The 22,803-nt window shown below is 38.6% G+C and overlaps 1 protein-coding gene across 15 annotated transcripts in view; it reads left to right on the top strand.

Annotated features, from left to right (window-relative positions):
* ARPP21 (cAMP regulated phosphoprotein 21) overlaps window positions 1–22,803 on the top strand; it is a 148,138-nt gene that overhangs the window by 100,363 nt on the left and 24,972 nt on the right. For all 15 annotated transcript variants that reach the window (XM_079115900.1, XM_079115905.1, XM_079115893.1 and 12 more), the window contains one exon: window positions 3,483–3,609. In XM_079115900.1, the coding sequence (XP_078972026.1) occupies window positions 3,483–3,609 (127 nt within the window). The remainder of the gene's footprint in view (window positions 1–3,482; window positions 3,610–22,803) is intronic.

The raw sequence follows: 22,803 nt of genomic DNA, 5'->3' as shown, positions 1-22,803 counted from the left end.
TGTTTATTGGTTGTGCACAGTCATGGGGTTCAGAAAGTTAAGTTCAATGAAACTGACCCAACTGGTTACCCAGGGCACGACGAGGGAAGGTCCCATTTTTCAGGCTGCTGGCACAAGAGACCATGAAAAGCCTCTGTTCCCATGTGATGCCTTGTTCCTGGGGTTGCCCAGGAAAGGAAGATCTGCCCCCAGGGGACCCCTGAACCCCCTCTTCCTACTGCTCAGGAAATGTGGTTTTTCCCTCTTATCAATTCACAAGCATTTTCCGGAGCTAATCTGATGCTCCAGGCAGGAGCTCCTCTATGAATATAAAGGAGGAAGTTAAACCAATATCCACTGTCCTTTCCTCTCCCTGAGGGGAAGCAGAACTCACGCCTGCTCTCACAGGTAGCCATTAATCATATTTAATTGACTTGAGCATGTAAGACACCACAGATCACTGATTTCTACTGTCTTCCCAAAGACTGATTATGTGTTACTGTTCACCACCAAACATCTCCGGTGCTCTCTTGGGTATCTCTTGCAGAATATTGGAAGTGATTACTGTCAAGATGTAAAATGCACAGAGGCATTTTCTGGTCCATTTTCAAGGCACACATATCCCAAGCAAATTCCATCCTGATTATGAAGTATTGCGTTGGATGGGCTGTTTAAAGTGCAGTGTCACCTTTGTATCACTTGTTTCACTGCCTTAACATCTTGAATAAATTATTTTCTCTTGCAGCCACACAAAACCATCTACCATGAAATGATTTTCACTCAGTTGTTCATTTTATTTTGAGTGATTAATTAATAGTTCATCTTCAGTCTCCCTCTCAATAATATTTCTTCCCTAGTGGGATTTAAGGAGATGTGTAAAATAATTTTAAGTTACAGGAGAAAGGGCTTCATTAATATATTAATTATTTTACTAATAAATTAAATACTTCAGCTTTAATTATTGAAAAAATTGCTTAGCTCTTGTAGACTAAATAGCATCTAAGTGTCCTTACCCATTTCTGTTGTCAGAGGAAATTGGCAGAGAGCTTAATTGAAGACTTAAGAAAATAGAAAGTCATTCCCCAATGAGGGAGTTTTGAAATTAGTGAATGGCAAAAGCAAAGACAATTCAGAACCTCTGGTGTGTCTGCAAACAGAAATGCTTTCCTTCTCTCTTCTGCAGAATGAAAAAATAGAAAAGAAGGGAGACAAAAGAGAGATTCACAGTTCATAATCAGTTTGGACATTTATGAATATTTCTCTTAAGGAACCACAGATACAGGTATAGGTTATAACATTTAGTATGTTTCAACGTAGTGCACATTTTAAATTCCAGTTACCCAACTATAGAACAATGAAAACAACTCAGTTGGGATTCAGCCCATGGATGTTTATGGAAATATATTAAATTTGTGCAGAGAATAATCTTGATGGACCATTTTCTCTGACTTTGTGTGCTTTCTGAATGCCCACTAGAAAGAATAAGTAGGAAACACTTAGATGAGGGAAAGAGGAATTTGAAGAAGGGAAATGGGAGAAGTACTTATCTTTTACAGTCCTTTCTCTCATTTATTTCTTTCCTATTTTCATCCATCTTTGGATTCTTCTTATTTTAATATGGTTGGTTGAAAATTAACATTTCTTCCCTTTTGGACTATCTTTACTCATGCCTTCCTTCCCCCTTTCTTCTTTGGAACCTTTTATATTGATCCTTCCAAAGGTTCCTCTTACCCCAGCTCCCTTTCCTTTCTCTCTGAGAATGCACAAGGGTGGGTCCAGTGCCCCTTTCTTCACGTGGCTGGAGGTCCTCATTCCTCAGGGTGGTGCTCTGCTGTACTGTGGAAAGTGCTGGACAGAGGTGACCAAATCCCCAGTGCAGCTTTTTAAAAGGTAGCTTTTTTAAAGGTTTACGTGAAATTTGACATTTCTCCAAATCATTAGTACTCATTAGGAACTTTTCAAGCATTTGAACTCCATTCTTTAGCCTTGAAGATATTTCGTATTTCGTATTGAGCGTAATAAGGGGAAGCCAAGGAACGGATACCACATTCATGAGCTTACATTTCAGCAGGACAGTCTTGTCTTAAGAAATGAAACGCTATTCTTAAACAGCATGCAAATATAATGCTGACAGATGAATTACACAGTTTTTCTTAATATTGGGAGAAAGCAATGCATAATTATAGTAATCTTTCATTGCACCACAAATCACCAAAGCAAACTGAAACCTATAACTACACCAGAATTATTTAGCTTTTTATTGTTGTAAACTGTCTCATCAAAAGGGTTAAGTTATTATTCACAGTGTATGCAATAAATAAATTAGTTGCCAGACACAGACCCGTGATTGTTTTAGATTCCTTCAGCCCATTACCTTCGAATGTCCATATTATTAGGCAGTCAGAATTATAACTCATAATGATTTCACGGAATTGCAGAACCAGAGTTACAAAAATTCTGTTATCTCTTGTTCCTATTTTATCCTGAGGGGAGAAAATATGTTACATGTTTCAGTAGCAAGATTGAAAGGGAAAAGTATTTCCTATTTGACATCAGCAAATCAGAAAATAAAATAGCCATAAAATCACAGTTCACAAATAATTGGTTCATAATTTTATTCTATGCGTATAATACTTGTAAGCTGTCTACAGGGCTGGCTCCATTTTTACTTTAGAGAAGATGATAAGAGAAAAGTCTGAAGCCTGAAGAAGGAAAATAATTAACTAAGATCAGTAAGAAAGTAGCCTTAATATAAGCGACCTGAGGCAGGCAAAGAAGTCCTTCCAGATCAGAAGACACTTTATTTCAATGGAAGTAATTAGAAGCTCTTCATTCACACTCAGTCATTAGGAAGTTACAGAAGGTGACATAAACGATATTTTAACATATTTCCTCTTTTATATTGAACATAAATTTTCCTGATTCTAACTATGTGCAAACCACTCTGCAAAATTCTTTGGTAGACTTTTAAAAAAACATTGTATGGCTCATGACTAGGTCAGCAATTGAGTCAGACATTACAGATGGCTCCTCTTGGCTCCATATAGTATTGGCTGAGATGAGTTGATTAGGACTCATGCACACGCTGGGAACTTGTAGGGTTTCTCGTCAATTGGACTGCCTCTGATCTCCATATGGCCTCATTCTATAGCAGGTAGGATGGGTCCTTTCTTGCCCGGTGGCTGGGTGCCTCTCTTGCAGGAGTAAAGCTGCAAGTCATCCTGAGGTTCAGGCTTAAAAGTCTCAGATATCACTTCTACCTCACTGCACTGGTAAAAGTGGGTCCCAGAAGCAGCTCAGGTTCAAGGGAGAATGGGTTCCAGCTCATCACAGGAGAACATACACACAGCACATGCCCCCACACACAGGCCAGGGAGAAGTTTACGGTGGCCCCTTTTTACAATCTACTTCAATCAAGTGACATCAGAGATGACAGTGGGTTTTATGTGAGATAAGGTTTATGTTCGGTCCTCATTCTCTGCTTTTTCCTCCCTGTCTTCCAGATGCCTGTCTATTATTACCCATCTGGTCAGTACCCTACCTCAGCCACGCAGCAGTACCGGCCCATGGCCTCGGTTCAGTACAGTGCTCAGAGGGGTCAGCAGATGCCACAGGCAGCACAGCAAACAGGTACTTGGAGGCTCTTTTGCATTCCAGCACAGTTGTTTTTGCTGTGAATTCCATAGGTGTACCCACTGGTGGAGTGCCCAACCTTGGTGATTTCAGTCAGCTCAGCATGTTCCCCTCCCCAGAGAAGCCATCAGAGCGTTTGATTAACTCTGTGTACAGAAGAAGCAAGCACAAGAAGGAGGTGAAGCACACATCAGTCCAGCCTCCCAGGCATGCATGCTGAACACATTCTCTACAAATTATTTTTGGATCTTCTCAGTTTTATTTTAAAGCAGAGAACCAACCACATCCCTATCTTCCTAGCTCACATTTTTTTCTCATTAACTGAGAGTGCTATCCCTGTCCCTAAGGCTAGGGAACCAAATTAGGTTGTTTTTGATACCGTCCTAAAAAGCACTGTCTCTAGAAGAAAGCTACCGACAAAGCAGCTTGTGTCTCGGTGGAACTCTGACTCCGTGGTTCACTTTCACGAGGGCCACGTGCTTCCTGCCCAGGGCCCGGCAGCCACTGTGCAGTGGGAAGGGGGGCCGATACACTGTACGAGAGTGAGTAGCAGGTCTCACAGTGAACCGGTCTCTTTCCCTACTGTGTCACACTCCTAACGGAATGCCGTTACCCAGAGAGCAGCAGAAACCCAGCAGGGCTGAGTGACTTGTGCTAGGCAGAGCGCTGTGTCCTTCCTGCTGACCAAACTGCGGGAGAAACTGCTAATTGTCATGCTGAAGACCACCTGACTGGGAGAAGCTGCCTTCAGTAAGTAGGTCACCCTAAAGATCACATGCTCTCTGCTGCTGCTCATGAATGCTTGCTCTGTGATCAGTTTGATACACCGAATATATGTATATGCACGTGTAATATGTCCTGATGTATGTATGTAATATATACGAGATCTGTACCATTTTTTTAACAAATTATGAGGGGAAAAAAAAAAAAAAAACACAATCTTTGCCAAGGATCAGTACCCATCACAGACACCCTAAGAATACTAATGCTGACATTGCTAGCATTTGGTCCGAGTGAAGAAAGAATTAAGTTCCTCTATACTGTAGATGGTTGTATGTTCTTTAATTCATCTTATGACCTATTTAAAGTCTGCAGGAGAATTACAGAAACCTATGGCAGCCAGCCAGATTTTGTCTTCTTTCAACACGGTATTAGTTCAGGGAAGAATATATTTGTCCTCAGAATGGACTTTATACTTCTGCAGTTGCAAGAACAAAAATGGTTTCAAACTATTGGTGATTTTAAGGAAAGCACTTGACAGTGTTTTTTCTTTGTTGGAAAATGTTATTTTCTCTATCATTTTGGTGGTCACTGAGCTCTCAGTTTAAATGTAGATTAGAGAGATAATTTTGCATTTGGGACTGTCTTTCTTTTCAGCTGATATTTATTAAAAAGTTAATTTATAATCTTCTAAATCTTGGTTCAGAATCAACGGAGAAGTTTTCCCTTTGATCACCAATGTATTTAGGAGCAGAAAGATGCAGATATCTCATTGTAATGATCTCAAATGATCTACAAATGTGCTGGAATCCACTAACCTATAAACTCGGGATCTGTGCGAGGGGTTGTGAAAGTTGGATGAATGTTATCCGGCCAACAGAATTAGATTGAGAGCAAATCTAGAGTTCCCCCCAGAATCCTATATTGCTATTTCTCCTCTCCACTAACTTCACTGATGACTGACAGTGGTAGAGAAAATATGCATAACATTTTCTCTTTTGTAGAACACCATGGGAGCATTTAGGGATTCAGCAATTCTTCCTCGGGTTTCAGAAAGACCTCAATGGTCCCAACTATATTCTGTGACCCCCCCTGGGTGGCTTTGACTTGCCCGGTGCTCACACGTCACCATGAAAATGCCACCTCCAAGGAATGACAATGACACTAATGAGAAGAATGCAATCCGCAGCAACATCATGCTCAAAATAGAAGCAAAGGCCGTGCTTCAGGTGTCAAGGACATGAGAAGGGTTGATGTGGTCTGTGGAGGGTGGGGAGGTAAGAAAAGGGAAATGTTAGCTGAACAGCGTCTTCCCCAGAAGTGACAATATCAGTACACATGGACAGACAGAGACCTTTGAGCTCCTGGCTTTGGTGATCATGTCACATGTTACCAGGTCTAAAGTCCCAACACAGTTTCCATTGGAGGACTGAACTGACCACTTTTGGGGAAGGCAGGTGGTATTCCCAACTTTGCAGAGAATCACCTCTGCTAATAAAATGCAGGTAACACAACTCCCACGATAGCTGTGTGATAATGCATGGATGCTCTAGGTCCTGCCGGTTTGGAAGTTCTTTGCTCAGCCTCAGTGAAGCCAACAGAGACGAGTTATTTGTGGGAGTGGCTCAATATATGGACTGTCTTAGAGAGGAAAGAGGCTTCTCCGATAATGGTAAAAGTTGTATTTTCTGGAGGATCCTATAGATAGGTCTCCTTGTCTTTCAGTTGAAGTCTGCTCCCCACAGAGATTCTCTGATTGCTCCTTCTCCTGACTCCTGCAGGCTTCTATCCTGGGATCTGACCTTCTCCCATCCTCATCTGGTACTGACACCAGATGGTGTCATAGCATTCTTAGCTATAACATGATTTAGCATTTGAATGGGACAAACTTATGTCCAGTAAAATCAAATGAGGTTTTAATCCCAGTGCACTTCCTGGCAGTCTTTGCCATCTTTGTTTAATTGCGATGAAAGCATTTCTTCATTTTTCTACACTCTTGACAGAATTGAAACCTCTGTCAGTTACTACTTCTTTTCTAGGGCTTAAAACTATAGACAGTGACATTTTATGAAGGAAATTGGATACCCTGCAATTGCTTAAAGAGGATGCTAAAGGTGCACTGAAGGCCAGTAGGGGGACGTAATTCTTCCTCTTGGTGATTTTGTTCTCTTGACCTTATCATTAGATAGTAAAAGTCCTATGCATGAAGTCATGATTACAAATAAAGGCCACTGATGTTAAGAAATTGTGGAGAAATCAAGTGATAGATTGGCAGTGATATATGGAAGTTGCAGCTACATATGTGAGGAAATTTAAAAAACTTTAATATAGAAATATCTCTAATGGGAGACATTTTCTGTTGCCAGTCTGACATTACTAGGTCCCCCCAGCAGGGGAAACAATTTCTTTATTAGACACTTATTAATAATCCAGGACTACAAAGAAAAACAATTTCCAGTTTAGAGCTAATTTAACCTATAGTTTTTAAATCAATCTGGCTTTAAAAGACTTGGAAGGAAGAGTGTCTTATCTGAGAGTAGATTCTGTCAGTGGTCAAATATGAAATTTTATGATAATTTCTAGAGCTTTTGGATTATAAATCAATTTCTTTGTGGTTATAGGACTATTAAGATTATTTCGTCTTTTTTGAATTTCGATAGTTCATGATTGTCATGGAATTGGCCCATTTCTTCGTAGTTCCGGGGTTTAGGTGCATAAAGTTGATGGTTGTATTCTTTTATTCTCTCTTTAGTAGCTTCAGAATATGTTGTGATATCTTATTTCATTCCTGATATTGGTGATTATTAACTTCTGTCTTTTTTTGTTGTTGTTGATCTCACTTGATTCATCATTTACTGATCTTTTTGAACAACTAGCCCCTTAATTGATTTACTGTTATTTCATTGTTTCAATTTCACTGACTCTCACTCTTATCATTATTTATTTATTATTTTTTTCACCTGGTTCATTTTAGCTTCCTTTGACTCTTCTTTTGTATTCTCTTCAGGTAGGAAGCTAAGTGATTGATTCTTGATCTTTTATCTTTTCTAATGTACACTTTTAGTGCTTCAGGTGTCCTTTTCAGTCCAGTTTTAGCAATATGCTTCAGTGCCAGGCTGTCAGCACTGCTGCTTAGTATCAGCAATCTTACTCTCAGTTTAGGTAGAAGAATAATGAAGATAATGGTTTGCAACAGATACTTCACAGTTCTGCCTTCCTGGCAGATGGGAGAGTCCATGTTTTTGAATGTCATGAAAGGGGATCAGTACAAAGATACCAAGATATGATGTCTGCACAGCAGAGCAGGAAATTGGGGAAGGAAGTTGGGGGAGCCTTAAACAGGTTAGAGTGCTATGGCAGCCAGTCATTTGGTGTGGTTTCTGAAGACGGCAGAGGTGTTTTTCACCTCTGTTTTAGAACATACCTTTCCTAACCCATCCTCCCCCACTCAAAAGTATCTGCAGGATGATTCATTTGGGGCAAAAAACATTTCATAGAGCATTTCCCATGAGAGTGTTTTACTCTTATAGCTCAAAAGGAAACCACGAAAAGGAATCTTACAAATGCTTCATACAGTAAAACCCCAACCAGCTTTTGTAAGGTTTCCTGAAGCCCATTGAATATATTTCTTCCCCATTCCTCTGAAGTCTCTGGGCAGAGTAAATGATGTTCCAGCTGCAGCAAAATATAGAGTTGGAGAAGAAGACCGTGGTGAAAGTCTTCTTTTCCATGTTTTTCTCCTACGTTTAAGGTAAATCTTGCTTGGACTTTTCTTACACTGTACTCAATAGCCTTTGGAGGCATCACTAGTATGAAAAAAACATGAAGTGTGAATATTTAATTTTACTAAATGAGGAAACTGAGGCTAGGGAGCCAGCCTCCTACCCAACATGAAGTCTCTCTTGTTAGAGCTAGCAAGGGGGCTTCTGCTACTTCTAAATGCCTATTCTGAAACTCAGCTGACTTAAACAGTTGATCAGAGTCCAATTTATGACAGTCTGCTCCTGAATATGTAAGCTAAGAACCATCTAACGAATGCAAGTGGTAAGGAAACCAGGTGAAGAGAGTAGAAATAGTACCTCGATAATTTGAAAATATGTTATCACCTCTCCTCCTCATCAAAGAGGAGCTAGAGATTGCCCAACTCTCAGACTGTTGTCTTTCCTTTGATAGAGAACTTCATGTGAATAAGCTTTGCAATAGGCCTTCTCTCTGTTCAGTGAATCAGAGTGAAAAATGGATGAATATAAAGAAGGTTGCAATGAATTAAGATCTCCTCTCCCCCTATAGGTACATTCTTGAAGAATGATGAGAACAGAGGATGGCGGGTCAGATAATGTAGATTTATTTGACTTATTTTGTTAGATGGCAATACCATTATAGAATAATGCAATCCAGGAATCTGCAGGTGACATTCTGACCTTTAGGCTAAAGGTTCCATTGGTTCAGACCTCCATTTTGGAGGAAACCATTGGCATGTGGAGACTTCTTCATTAAAGACTGTAGAGTTGGAGGGGCTCAGCCTATCAGAAATACAAACTTTAAAATAGGCCACTAAATTTTTGTTCCATAGAACAAATGTACCTTCCATTTCTTCAGGAATAGCTCCATCCAGTCCTTTTCTCATGCTCATCAATTGCAGGTCTCTGAAGATTTCTCACAAGAGCTTGTCAATGCCCCACCTCACCCCTCACATGAGTGGTGCTGGGGATTTCTGTAGCCAGTGCATCTTGACCTTTAACATGCATATCAGCTATCCAGATTGTTAAAATGAATATTAATGCAGTAGCTGATGCAGTGGTTCTGAATGGATCCTAAGATTCTGCATGTCCTGCAAGTTCCCAGGTGATGCTCATATGGCCTAGTGTCTTGATACCATGCAACAGACAGAACCTTTCTCACCATGGTCACATTGTATAAGCCATTATAAAGGAGAGAGATATACCCAGATGCATTCTTGATTTGATTTGATTTGTATTTTAGACACAGTTCAAATAATATTTCATAGTCAGCATATCTGATTGTGTAAGTATTGAGAATAACATGTTAATGCTTGCAAATCTGAATTTTGAGAGAGAAGATAAATATAGCATGATTCTATTGAAAAAAATGAATAATTTTCACTTAGGCATATGCAGGGAGAATGTGAGGAGATGGGGGTGGGGGACGGGGAAGAGTACATTCTCTTTAGCCATATCTCTCAGTGGTTTATCTTTCCCCCATGGAAAATACAGTGCCTCGGCTTGAGTGATTGTATGAATATTTAAAAGGATAAAAGAAAATCTCTAAGCCATACAATTCAAATATAAATAAGAGCAAATTGCAGGTAAATGTTATGTAATCAAATAGAATGACAGCCTAACAAGTCAATTCATGTCTACAGTGAATATGCACATTTTTTTTAAATTCAAACACCCAAAGAATATATCCTGTATCCCTTGAGCCACTTTAAAGGGTATAGTGTGCTAGGATTTTGGTATAGTTGATGATTTGGGGATTTCTGCAATTTTAAAGTATTGATGCTCCCATAGAAACTCATTTCAAGGGTTAGAATGGTGGGAATAACCTGGTCCTGAAAACTAATCCTCATCACTCTGCCTTCAGTCATTTTCATTAACTCATATTTATTTTTATTTGTTTGCAGTTCTGGGGATCAAACCCAGGGTCTTTCTTGCGTTAGTCTAGTGCTCTACCACTGAGCAACAACCCCATCCTCCCCAGCCCCGCTTTTCTCTTGAATGTGAAACAATGGAATGGACTTGATGGCACTTTGGGCAGGAACATATGAATGTCTGTGGCTCCTGTATACTTGGAAATAGACAAAAGGCACAATTCCTTTCCTGATAGGTCTCTGCAGAAGTTCAATAAACAGTAATGTGTTTAGCTTTTTTATTTCTTCTTGTAGAAGTGATATTTCTATTGTGTTAGCATGTTGTTGGTATTAACAGCTCCAAGTAAGAAAGAGTAAGAAAGAAGGTTATTGCCTTTTTAATGTTCTTCTGAAGCACATTTGGGATGGGGTAAAATGTACCTTAATGGAATCTATAAATTTATTTAACCAAAGCAGTTGAGTAAGGCTGACAGTAGATTCTGTATTTTTCACTTGACTTATGAAACAGTGTCAATGTGATTGAGAAAGAGTCTATCTTCAAAATTCTCTTTTCTCATTCCCTGTGTTTATATTAATTGACTTGGTTTTAATCCCTTGGGGTTGGTGGAGATGGGAAGAGGGAGCATCAGAGCCAAAGAAAGAATGCGGCCTCTTGGTCTGACCAATAAGATGCGTTAGTGTGTATGTGGTGGGATTCTAACTTAATTTGCCTTCCCTAAGATTTGATGATCTAAAAAAAATTTATTAGTTTAATTATCCTGCATATAATTTCCATTTTAACATTTAAAATCTCTTTATCTATCTATATGTGCATTAATTTGAGAAAATAATGTGTTCGCAATCACTTAGAGAAGCAAATGCAAAAGTTATTATCCCTGACAGATCTAAGGAAGTGATTTATATTTTGGGTGTCTGTATTGTTATGTCATCAGAAGCAGAAGGGTAAGTTATCAAAGAGTTACATGAAGATTTAATTGTCTATCTGGTTTCTGTTAACATCAGTGGGAGTCACATGGATAAATCCTTGTGGAACATGCTGTTCTGAAAATATTAGTTTGGAAAAGGTTTCTATGGAAACATTCATGTGTTTCTTTCATTAATTGGTCTAATTATTACATTTACAGAAATGAGAATAAGAAGTATTACATTGGGATTAAGAGGAAGGTTAACATTATTAGGAGGAATAATAGGATTCATGCTACATTTTTTTTTTCTTTCTCCTTAAATCAAACCTACATGTTCCCCAAACCATGTACATGGCCAGGTTCCCTCTACCCCTCAGGAGGTATCATCAAAGGAATTTATTCAGCATACTTGCAAATTGTTGCTTTAGCACATTACACTTTATGTCTCTTTTGGTGTTTACATTTTCATTTGTTATGCCATTAAGTATTCCTGGTATGATTCGGATTTCTATCTTTTTGTAAAGATGAGAAGACAAATCATAGCAATGTCTATTTTCTTGATATACAGCAGAAAATGGGAAAGAGTAACTTGTTAAAACAAAGAAAGAAAAAGAAAAGAGTCAGATGTGGGATGGTAAGGAAAGAAAGGTGTCAAGAATAAAAATACATTTTTCTGAAAATCCTTACATTTTGATGTGGCTTTCATACGAGTGAATCATAAATGCTTCAGAAAACCTAAGGAATCTGAACTGCTTGTTCGAAGTATTGGTTTGCCTGGAGATTTTAATGAAAGAATTTAAGCAAAAATGGGATATTTTGTGCCAAATGCAGTTTGATCTTCCTTTTTCCTCTTTTCTCCCTTAGTTTTTTTTTTTTTTCCTTTTTAATTTCTTGCCAATAGTTTTTGCTTTCTGTTATTATCTAGATCTTTGTTCAGTTCAGGTCTTTAGAAATATATATATATATATATGAATGAATATATATGAATATATACATTATATAAATATATATGAATGTACATATTATATATAAATATATATATATATGAATTCATATAAATGAATTTTGTGCTGGGCTTGGTGGCTCATGCCTGTAATCTTAGCAACTCAGGAGGCTGAGACAGGAAGATGGCAAGTTTGAGGCCAACCTCAGCAACTTGGTGAGGCCCTAAGCAACTTAGACTTTATATTTCTCACAAAATATGAAGGGCTATGGATGTGACTCAGTTGTAAAGCACCCCTGGATTTAATCTCCAGTACCAAAAAAAAAAAAAAAAAAGTATTTTGTTCAGTTCAGGTCTTTAGAAATATATATTTTCAAATATTTTTAAACTTAAATATTTATATTTTTAAACTCTTCATGGTTTCTGCCTTCTCCCAATTCCCAAATCCTAGACACTCCTTTTTGTTATGAGATGTGGCTAGTCATTCTCCCCAGGGCATTCACAATCTAGCGTTTGAATGATAGAGAAGAATGTGTTGGATACTCTGCCCTTCTGGAGATAGGGCATAAAGAGTACTGCTTATCTCCTGTTCACCTTGGTATCCCTGAAGCCAGTGTGGAGGTTGGCTCTTGGGTTTGTGACTTGACTTAGCGCAATAGTGATTTAAAAAAAAAAAAAATGTGAGAAAATCTCATGTAGTATTATTTTTATCTTGGTTCCCATATTCAGAGATGCTGTAGAACTCATGAAAAGTTGTTAGGCTTTTGGATGGTATTTAAAGTTGCCACTTCCAAGGGATTCATTTTTCTTAAACTTTTTGGTGGCATTGCAATTTTGCATTTAAAGCAGCATGCAAATCGCCAAACTTAAAGGACACTAACTCAGAATATATGGCACTGAAAGATCTCCTTAAAATTCTTTCTTCTTTTCACTGTCCTCAGATAGAGCTTCTTGTTGTAGGGACACAAATATAAATTCAGCAAAATCAGTCAGCATGGACTCACTTGCATTCTAAGTTGATTCATTGTCTCCTGAAGTGGCCTGTCTCCTGGCCATCAGCAAAGGATCAAGGTTTTAATCAATCCTTCCAGGTGTATAGCATGGATCCTTCTTTCCAAATAAATAACACAGTAATGTTACAGTTTGAGAGCCAGGAGAGAATCACTATAAGGAGGAAGGTTATAGCATTGCATGTGTGCCTCCTTGAATTAGCATAATTCTAAAAGAAACCCTGTGACTCACACAACCCTCTCCAGAGCCTTATGAGGGTCACATACAAGTGGGGTCACTAATTGAATCTGTTGGCAGTGCACTTTTCCCTGCATAGACATTTTGTGCATCTCTTCACCTGGAGAGTGTTAGCAAAGTGCAAGGGGCTTCACACCTGTGCTTCTGTCCAAATCCCCAAAGCCACCAAGGCCTCCCCTCTGATTTCATCCAGGTACTGTTCACCGTTGTCAGCCAAAGCTGCCTGACTGCAAAGATGAGTTTGATGCCCTTTGAGGACTCCCAGCCAATCCATAATTGCTGATGACATCTTCCCCAATTCCCTCAACATTTCCTTGAAGGCTCCTAGAGACTCATTAAAATTGCATTTTTAACGTTCTCCCAGATGCTTTTACTGCTTTGTTATTTTAAAGCTTCTTTTGCAGTAGGTCCAGCACCGTTGCACCTTTTATGAGCCATTGCAGGTCATAACTGTTTTGAGGATAAAAAATAAATGCATGAAGAGGGCCAGAATAGAGCTGAAAACACACCTTGCTGAATGCAGTTGCTGTAGCAAAGCACATTACAAAGAATTACAAGAATATTCAGTGTGTCAAGCTGAGTTCTAAGTGGATTTGCATATATTTTTGTTTCCTAAGGAAAACAATTTATAAACAGACCCCATTCTAATTACTCATATATAAGCAGTATGATTCAATGTATGCTGTTATGATATACAGGTAAGAATGTTTGAAGTGACCTTTAGTGAATCTTGAGGGAAACCTGATTTCCCCTCTCTGAGACCTACTAGTTCTGCCAGGTAGGAAAGGCCCAATTTTTGCTCACCTGAGACTTTGGGATTGAGATAACCAAAGAGAACAATCTAAGGACCAAAAATAAATCAGAAGCAAAGCTCCCACCTAATTAATAATTGTGGTAGCAATAAGGGGAAAGAAAGGACAAATCCAAACCATAATTTCTGTTTTGTTATTTTTGTATGAAGAACATTTTATAAATTTTGAAAATGAAATACATAAAACTCTAATGCAACAATGAATTTTCATTTATTTTGTCTCTTCTTTTTCTGCCTTTAAACCTACATATGCATGTTCTAGGTACCAACAGTTATAATAATAGCACATTATGCCACTTCCATTCTTATTTATTGAAAACTCATTACTTTATGTTTGCATGTGTGTGGCTTCTTCTAAAATTTCTGTCACACCTATTTTAAAGAAGCAGAATGAATTTGAAAATGACATGATTGTTTACATAAAAAGTTTCTAAACAATGTACAGATAAGCTTCTAGCTCTAATAAGTGAATTTATCAAAACTGCAGAATGTAAGGGCAATGCGTAGAAATCAGTTATATTTTAGAAACACTCCTAGCAAGTGGAACATTTTAAAATTCCATTTATAATACTGACAAAATTTTAATAGAAATAGTTGATCATAGCATTCTTGATATTATGGTCCATGGAGGCCTAAGTCATTACCAAAGAACAACCATGCAAGGTGAGCCCTGCACATCCAGCAGTGTCTTGTAGGGTGACAACAATCACAACGTGTTTCTCTAGGCAGGCCTGGCTTTCTCAGGAGTATGTATTGTGGAGGAACTAAGGCTTTCAAAATCCCTCATTTGTGTAACTTCAACTTATAGATCAAAAATATTTCATAATAAACTGTCATTAATGGCTTTGCAGCTTCTCTGCCCAAACAGATGATTTCATCGACATTTCAGGGCATTTTTCTACCTTCTGTCAAATGCTTCCCCCCGCCCCCCATTTCTCATTGTTAAAATGACACAATTTAAGTTCCTCACACTCTTGGAGTTGAATTCTACCTCAAGTGCCTCTATGAATATGCTACACAGGAAATGGTTTCCTTGGCAACAAGAACGTAACAGGGGAAAAGAAGCCCACCAAGAAAAAAATTTCTCCCGAGTACCCTTCACAGGAAGCACCCTTGAACCAGACACAAAAGCCACCCTGAAGCAAGAGTTTCAGGTCTTCATAGGTTTAGTCATTGATTGCAAGACCCACTGCAAATCGCCTGCTGTTTTTCTACTAATGAAAACTGTTCAGTGGTGGAATGAGATTTTCTTTTTAGTTAGCTGATGTTTCATAGATATTTAAGTAGAGAAAGGAAAATTGAGGGTTAAGAAGTATGTTTGTTCATGTGTGTATGTGTGTATGCATGCATGTTTGTAGGAATGTGTTTGTTGAGGTGAATTGATTTCAAATGATTGGTAGCATTTATTTTACATTTATTTTCAGTCTCTGAAATTTCCATAAAATATTTTTAAACTCTGGCAGAATGTAATGGCATGTTTGGTGACTTCTATGGAAATTAGTGTATTAATTTGGCAGTCCTTATGACACACTTATTAAGTATGCTTCTAAATAAGTCCTCATGAGTTCAAAATACTTCTCTCCCCTTTTAAAAATGCTGAGATAAATATAGACACATGAATATATAAATAGGTGAATCTGCTGAAGTCCAATTCCAGGGACATTATTCAGTAAGTGTGGAGATCAACCCATGTGAATTTAACCCAGAGCCCTCACTCTGTCCTAGTAAATCAATAAACCCACATCAGTTGGCATTCAAAGCTCAATCTCCTTCTAATCATTCCATCCCTCTTGCCGGTATATCTCCCTTTCTCAGTACAATGATAGGGAATATGCACATATAGTCATTGATTTCTAAATTTTCCTGCTGTTGAGCCTGTCAGCTAGTGAAGGACGTTTAAAGTGCTCCAGACGTTCTCTTCTCTTTCCGGGTAATTGAACCTCCCGTTCAGCTTGGAACTTTAGAAATTTTGAGTGTGCTGATCTATTTAGTGTCTTTTATTCAGGAAGCAGGTCTCAATTCAAGAAAGATAAGAGGATCAGTCACTACCATTTTGCCTTTCTCTGTCATTTCCTTCTTTTTTTTGTTTTGGTGTGTGGATTAGCTGGAATGTATTTTCTCACCATCCTGGAGGCTAGCTGTCTGTAGTCAAGGCATTGGCAGATTTGGTTTCTTCTTCAACTCCTCTTTTCTGCTGGCTGCTGTCTACCTATTCTTCACAGGATGGAGAATGGAAGAAAGACACTAAGTGCAGGAAACCAATGTACTTTGCCAAGTGTTCTCATAATGTCATCGAATTTGTGCTTTGGATTATTTTACTACCAGCTTGCGTAAGCAGATTAGAAACAGTGGTCCTGTTTCTTCCCATTTTGAAACACACTAATGTTATAAGGATCACATTATACCTTTAGGAACCAGATGGCATAAATTAAACATGGCTTAGTATCTTAGTATGTTTGTGTGTGCATGCCTAAAAACGGCATACCAGGATTGATTCAAGAAGCTGTGAAAAGCAGGCTAAAAAAGACACTGAAAAGCTTGCATTTCAACCGTTCTCCCCTTTCATTGTGGTGGTGGTTGCTGTTGGTTTTTTGGGGTCGGTGACTGTAAATCACGTAGATCAGCAATGCCAGCTCTCAGCATCACCCAGAGCTGTCCTCATGTCTCAGCTCACACTGGTGGCCCAGAGGGTTTGCGGAGCTGTCTTGAAGCCTGGCTACTCGAATTCTGTCCATTTGCCTGGTGGTGACAGCCAGCACTTGTACCATGACAACTGCCATCTGGCTGCTTCTACTAGATTTGTAGCAGAAGCTCGGGTTGGGTGTGGGGATTGAGAGAGCTCCAGGGAAGGCAGAGCTTCTGTGAAATCACCACAGATGGCTTTATTTGGGGAGCTCACAGTCATGGAAGTAAAGCAGGAAGTAGAAAAATAAATCAGCGGGGAGTTTGATGTCTGCTGGTCTTAAAGGAACTTGAGATGAACTTCACTGATTGATTGGGACAATATTATGTACACGGGAGAACTTGGAAACATGGTAAAAGCAGATTGAAACTTTAAAGCCTTTGAAATTAAAGAGCCCATCACAGCACTAAATATAGAGTCTTCCTCAGGCAGTGTGATAATATGATGTAAATTAGCCATGGGAAAAATGCACTTTCATGATTCCTTAATCCTTGTTTCTCAAAGGCTATTCCACCTGCATTAAGATCGAGGGATACACAGAGAGGGATTATAAAAACACACTTGAGTGGATCTTCCTGAATCACAAGAATTGGCCAGCACCTCTCCCAAGGACTCAATTTTTCTGGGGAGGGTGTGTTTCTCTAGTTTCTTTCATAACTCCCCCTCAAATATAACAGATTGAATGAACACACAGATCAGCTTTTCTAAAATGCATTCTCAAGCAATTAATATGCCATTAATACTTAAAAACCACTTGCTTAAAGCTAATCTGCTTTGAAAATTCTTCTGATTTTTATTTCCTCCCCAATGTTCAAAGGAATTGGTGTTGGCAGGAATACTGTTGGGTTCCAATCAGACACACATATCCTTCCACATTCCCAAAGACATGTCAGTTGCCAGAAATACTATGTGATACCACAGTGTTTGCTTTCTCTACATTCAGGGATGCATTGAAGGATGATTACCACTCAGAAGTAGGTGGGTTAGTTTGATGAAGAAAAAGTATGTGAAAAAAGAAGTGATATCTGGCTGGCAATTTTGGGCTCTTTATAAGGCAAAGCTATTTATAAGCTGCTCCCAAGACCTTTGTGCTTTCATGGATGCTGCTTCTTTATACAATAATCACTCTCATAAAGATTACTTTCTGAGAAGAGCCCTCCTGCACCACCTATTCCCTGTGCCTTAGTGCCTGACCATGGGCATAATTCATTGAGGCTGGCAGCAAAAGTCTATGCTCCATTCTGTCGCTTTATTTTTATTTTTCTCTTCTGGTTTTAAAGGGCATATTTTAACATATTCCAAGGGAAAATTAATCGGTCTATAACCAATGCATTTTTTTTTTTATCCTCAAGTATTGGAAAAGGAAACCCATGGTAAAATGTATTTCCAGTAGGTGGAGTCTAAGAAGATTAGCATTGCAGCCACCATTGATATAATGCTGTAAGCAGAGAAGTTTATTCCAGGAGTTCTGTTTGCACTGCCTTAGTTTCCAAGTGAAAGCAGCACTCTGTTTTTGCAGGTGGATATTCATTTACTTATTTCAGCAGGATTTATTGAGCCCCAGCCAAAATCAGGCAGAAATCTGACAATGCCTGAAGACACAGACCTGGGGTCATTCCACATTAAAGCCATTTCTACCATCCATCCATTCAGATCTGTTGTGATTTACATTGTGTTCAAATAGCACAAAGCTTTCTCCAAACAGATCTTTTAATGCCAAGGTCAAAAATTTTGTAACAATTACGCAGACAGGCAGACAGACATATGAATGTACTCATGCATCACATGTATGGAATATATGTATCATGGTTCTTACACTTAGACTTTTCAGTTTTCAAAGGTCAAGTGTTCGTTTTTCCTGATACCACAATTCTTTTTTCCTGGTTTACTTCTGTCAAAATGTCAAATTCTAAGCAGGATTGCCTTGCTCCCATTTTTTTCTTGCACTGTGATTTGGGTTGAGAGAATGATAACAAAGCTTGTTAGAAACGTGTCTGAGATTGATTCTGAGTGATAGCTAAGAAGCTTAGCTAAGAACAAAAAGCATGGGGTTGCTACAGAACTGCTGTAATGTGTGGTTAACCGAATCCTGTTTTTTGCCCTGGTCTTTCCGTTTATTGCCTAAGTGCAGCATCAGTGACTGGAAGTCAGTGAGCCTTTTTGTCAGGTAGAGCTCTGGTACAATTTTGCACACTCTTTCTTGCCGTGGAACAAAACTCAGCCATTCCAAGAAATAAAAAGGTGACATGTAAATTAAATGAAAGCAGAGTGCTTTCAATGCTTATTAAATTAAACTGCACATAGTTTTCTCCTACTGAGATGATAAATGAGAAAGACCGAAAAGACAAAAGTTAGTGATTTAAAATAGGTTGGCCTCAGTAATTATTACATATAAATAATTTATCCTGTATGATGGAATAGTTAAGCATAAGAAGTCAGGAATTGGATTGCCTGGGTTCAGATCTTTGTCATTGGTTGCTGTGTGACCTTGCATAAATTAATCACTCTGTGCCTCAGTATTCTTATATGTAAAATGCATATAATCCTAGGACTGACTTGTCAAAGCTTAAATGCAGTGTGCAAGTAAATTGCTTAGTTAATTGGCACCTAGTGCTTAACACCCAGGGAGCAATGCCTGATGAATAAGGTAGCTCTGGGTACCAAACAGAGATTGTGCAGAAAAGAGTAGTTATTCTGAAGACTGTCTTCTCCAAGTCTCCTCTACTACTTGGGTGAAATTCAGAAGCAAATGCAGTAGAAAGTTCCATTCAGTAGTCTTCCATTAGAAATTTAACTTTCTGGATTTTCAATGCTTGGTCACAGAGTTAGAGTCACATTTTGATACTTTGAGGAGGAAACAGGACATTTTGGATTCTATTCATTTGGTAAACTATAGGCTCATGGCTTTGCCAAGTTGCATTCTGGAACTACTTTGTAAATCTCCACTGGTTAGGGTTGTAATGGTGCACATACTTAATGTGATGTTGAATGCAATATGAAGGGGCCTGTCCCTTTATTGATGTAAGCAAGGGAAGCTTGGTTATTAAAAAAAAGAAAAACCACTGTCACAAAATAAACCAACAGGTGCTAATTAGTTCTTTTGCATGCCCTGGATACCACTGCATGTGAGCGATTATAATGGAATATACATTCTTGTCGGGATTTGGAGCCTTTAAGGCATTTGATGTGCCAATTGCCTTCACTGGGTTCTAGTCTGTAATTTATCACTGGAGTGTCCTACCCTGCTCGAATGCGCCCTTTGTGGGCAGAGGCAAAGCTAATATACTTTCCAAGTGTATTTGAATTGCTTCAATAAATCACAGCTGCCACTGTAAGCAGTTTTATCATTTGCCAGAACAATAAGTTATCTTTGTGCATTATAGAAGAAATGCTCTCCAAGACTTTTATTTGTGTAAATCGTAATGCATCATAACCCATTTCCTAAAATAAAATTAAGAAGCTTATTATATGTGTGTATATATATGTGTATATATGTGTGTGTGTGTGTGTGCGCGCGCACGCACACACACACACACACACACACACACACAGATGCAAGGAAGTATTCCAAGATAATCATGTAAGCTCATCAAGAAATGGGGCACTTTTTATCCTGCTTATTTTATAGTAGCAATTTATTTCTTTATTATTACTGTGATGATGTGAGCATTAAATGCTTACAATGGGGGTTAAATTTCATTTAGCTCTTTACTGCTCTAGCAGTCCAGTGAAAATAGTCTACAAAGAAATAGGACTAGGTACAAATTGCTCCCATTAGTTCTGCCATGCAGTAGATGGAGAAACCTGATGTTTGACATACTGTCCTCCTCTGTTGTCAGCTCTGTAGACAACCATTCCAATTCATCAATCTGCAGAATCCAGTATTTGCCCAAAGTGATTTCTGGGATGAACTTCCAGTTTTTCTTTTATCTTACAATATCCACACCTGGATTCAACATGTACCTGATTTGAATCCTTTAGACTCCTGAAAGGGAAAATGTGCTACGTAACAGAACCAAGCATGAAGTTACCATTAGTGAAAACATAACCTATTTTTAATTTTCTTTCTGGACTCTGTTCAACATGATGGACAATAAAGTCTGCTTTTTTAAATTGACTCTGCTCAAAGCTTCTCAAGTTTTACAAACAAATTTGCCATCACTTTCTACTCTTTTTTTGTTAATTTCCCTGATAATTCAGTTAAGCAGAGAAAATAATGTCTATAAAGAAGCCAGGTTTTTATAACTAGAAACTAATTTATTTGTTTTAAAATCAAACTTTACCCTCCCGGCACATTTCAATATTCGAATTAGATTTAATTCTTTCTACAGTTATTATCAAAAGAGAACTTAGGCGTTTCCATACAGCTGTTTGCTATGGCTGTTTATTTTTACATACAATGATCCAATAGCTAAGATTAAGAATTCTGGGAACACCCCCCCCCCGCCCCACCGCCACATACCTGGTTTCAGGATCTTTATATCCATGTCCCACCCTCTAGGTGGTCATCCCATGCTAATCTTTAAACTCCAGGCCATAAGAAATCACTGTCCTTTAAGCATCTCAGCTTTGTCCATCCCCAGTTCAATCAGAACCATCTCACGATTTTCATTTTTTAATTTTTCCCACATTTGTACAGTTTTTACCTCCTTGTCCTCCTGAGGCCTAACCCAAGTAGAGACCCCCCCCCCCCACTAAGCTCATACCTTGCCTGATGCCCCCTGGATCCTTCTGTGTGTATGGATATGTGTGTTGGGTGTATCTATGAGTACATGTGTATGTGTGTGAGAGTGTATGTATGAGTGTGTACATGTGAGTATGGGGGAAGTGAAAGAAAGATGGCAAGAATGGGATTGGAGATGGGGGCTCAGCTTCCTGACTGTTTTGGCATTGGCCTTACTCCTTCCTATTTTCTCCTTTTCCCAAATCCTCAACTCCTTTCTTTTTCTCTTTTTCTCTCTGAGTCCATAGAAGGGAACTGCTTTCCTGCTTTTTAGAACTTATTTAGTCTTAAAATTCTGCTCCAAACAGTAGGTGGAAAGGAACTCTCGTTTTGGTGGATTTACTCATTTTCCCAAAATATGTGACATTGGCATTGTAAGGCATTGTGGAACAATAAGATCTATGGAATTTGTATCATTTTCTAGAAAGCCAGTACCCTATTTTATAAGTACTTATTAGACAGGAAAGAATAATAACCAACATTCGCTTTTTGCTAATGTCATAAACTTTGACAACAGTCTGTCTTTGCAGGAAAGCGAGGTATAGTAGTCCCTCCCCTTGTCTGTGGAGAATGTGTTCCCAGACCCCCAGTGGATACCTAAAACCACAGATGGCACTGAACTCTCTCTATACTATATTTCTTCCTATACATACATACCTATGAGAAAGCTTAATTTATAAATTAGGCACAATGATTCAACTCTGATGGAAATGTGGGGACAGCTTCTCACTCAGCAGACACATTATCTCCGGTCCTTTTTATAATTTCCCTATTCAGGTGCAACCATGCCCTACCACAATAAATGGCGTGGTGTCCTGTCACTCATTGCAGAGGGTATCTTGCTGAAGTCGTCATAGAGGCTCAGAGCTTTCTGGCACAACATGTTGCTGTCAATGGGAACACATTTTCTGTTCATCTCTCCCACCCAGAGATGAAATGTCTTTTCCATCTCCACTAAGCACTTATCATGTACCATGGCCATAACTTTTGCAGTTTGAGGTGTGACAGCAAAACTAGCACAGATTTCTTTTTCGTTTTTCACGATTTCATGGCTAGAAAATTTGTTTCTACTGTAGATCTTCACAACCTCAGCATATGATTTTTTCTTTCCTTACTGAGTTGGGATATTTTAATCTTTTCATTTAAAGGAAGAATTTTGTGTTTTCCCTTTGGCATATCCAAATTGCCAGCATCACTAATCTTGCACTTTGGGGCCATTGCTAGGTAAAATAAGGGCTACTTGAGCTAAAGCACTACAGTACTGCTACAGTCCATCTGATACCTGGGACAGCTGCCAAGCGATTAAAGAGCTAGTAGCGTACACAGCATAGATATGTGGGATGAAAGGTCAGTGTGGGTTGGTATAAGATTTTATCAAACAGAGCAGTACAGCAATTTAAAACTTGTGAATTGTTTAATTTCGGGGTTTTCCACTTAATATTTTTAGACCATAGTTGACTGGATGGAAAAAAAAAAAACAACACAAAAAAAAAAACTGTGGAAAGTGAAGCCATGGATAAAGGATGACTTTGTACAATTAAAAAAAG

This window comes from Sciurus vulgaris (genome assembly GCF_902686455.1).
Source record: "Sciurus vulgaris genome assembly, chromosome: 16".
Lineage (NCBI taxonomy): Eukaryota > Metazoa > Chordata > Mammalia > Rodentia > Sciuridae > Sciurus > Sciurus vulgaris.
Note: the sequence above shows the minus strand (reverse complement) of the source record. Positions and strands in the feature narration are given on the sequence as shown.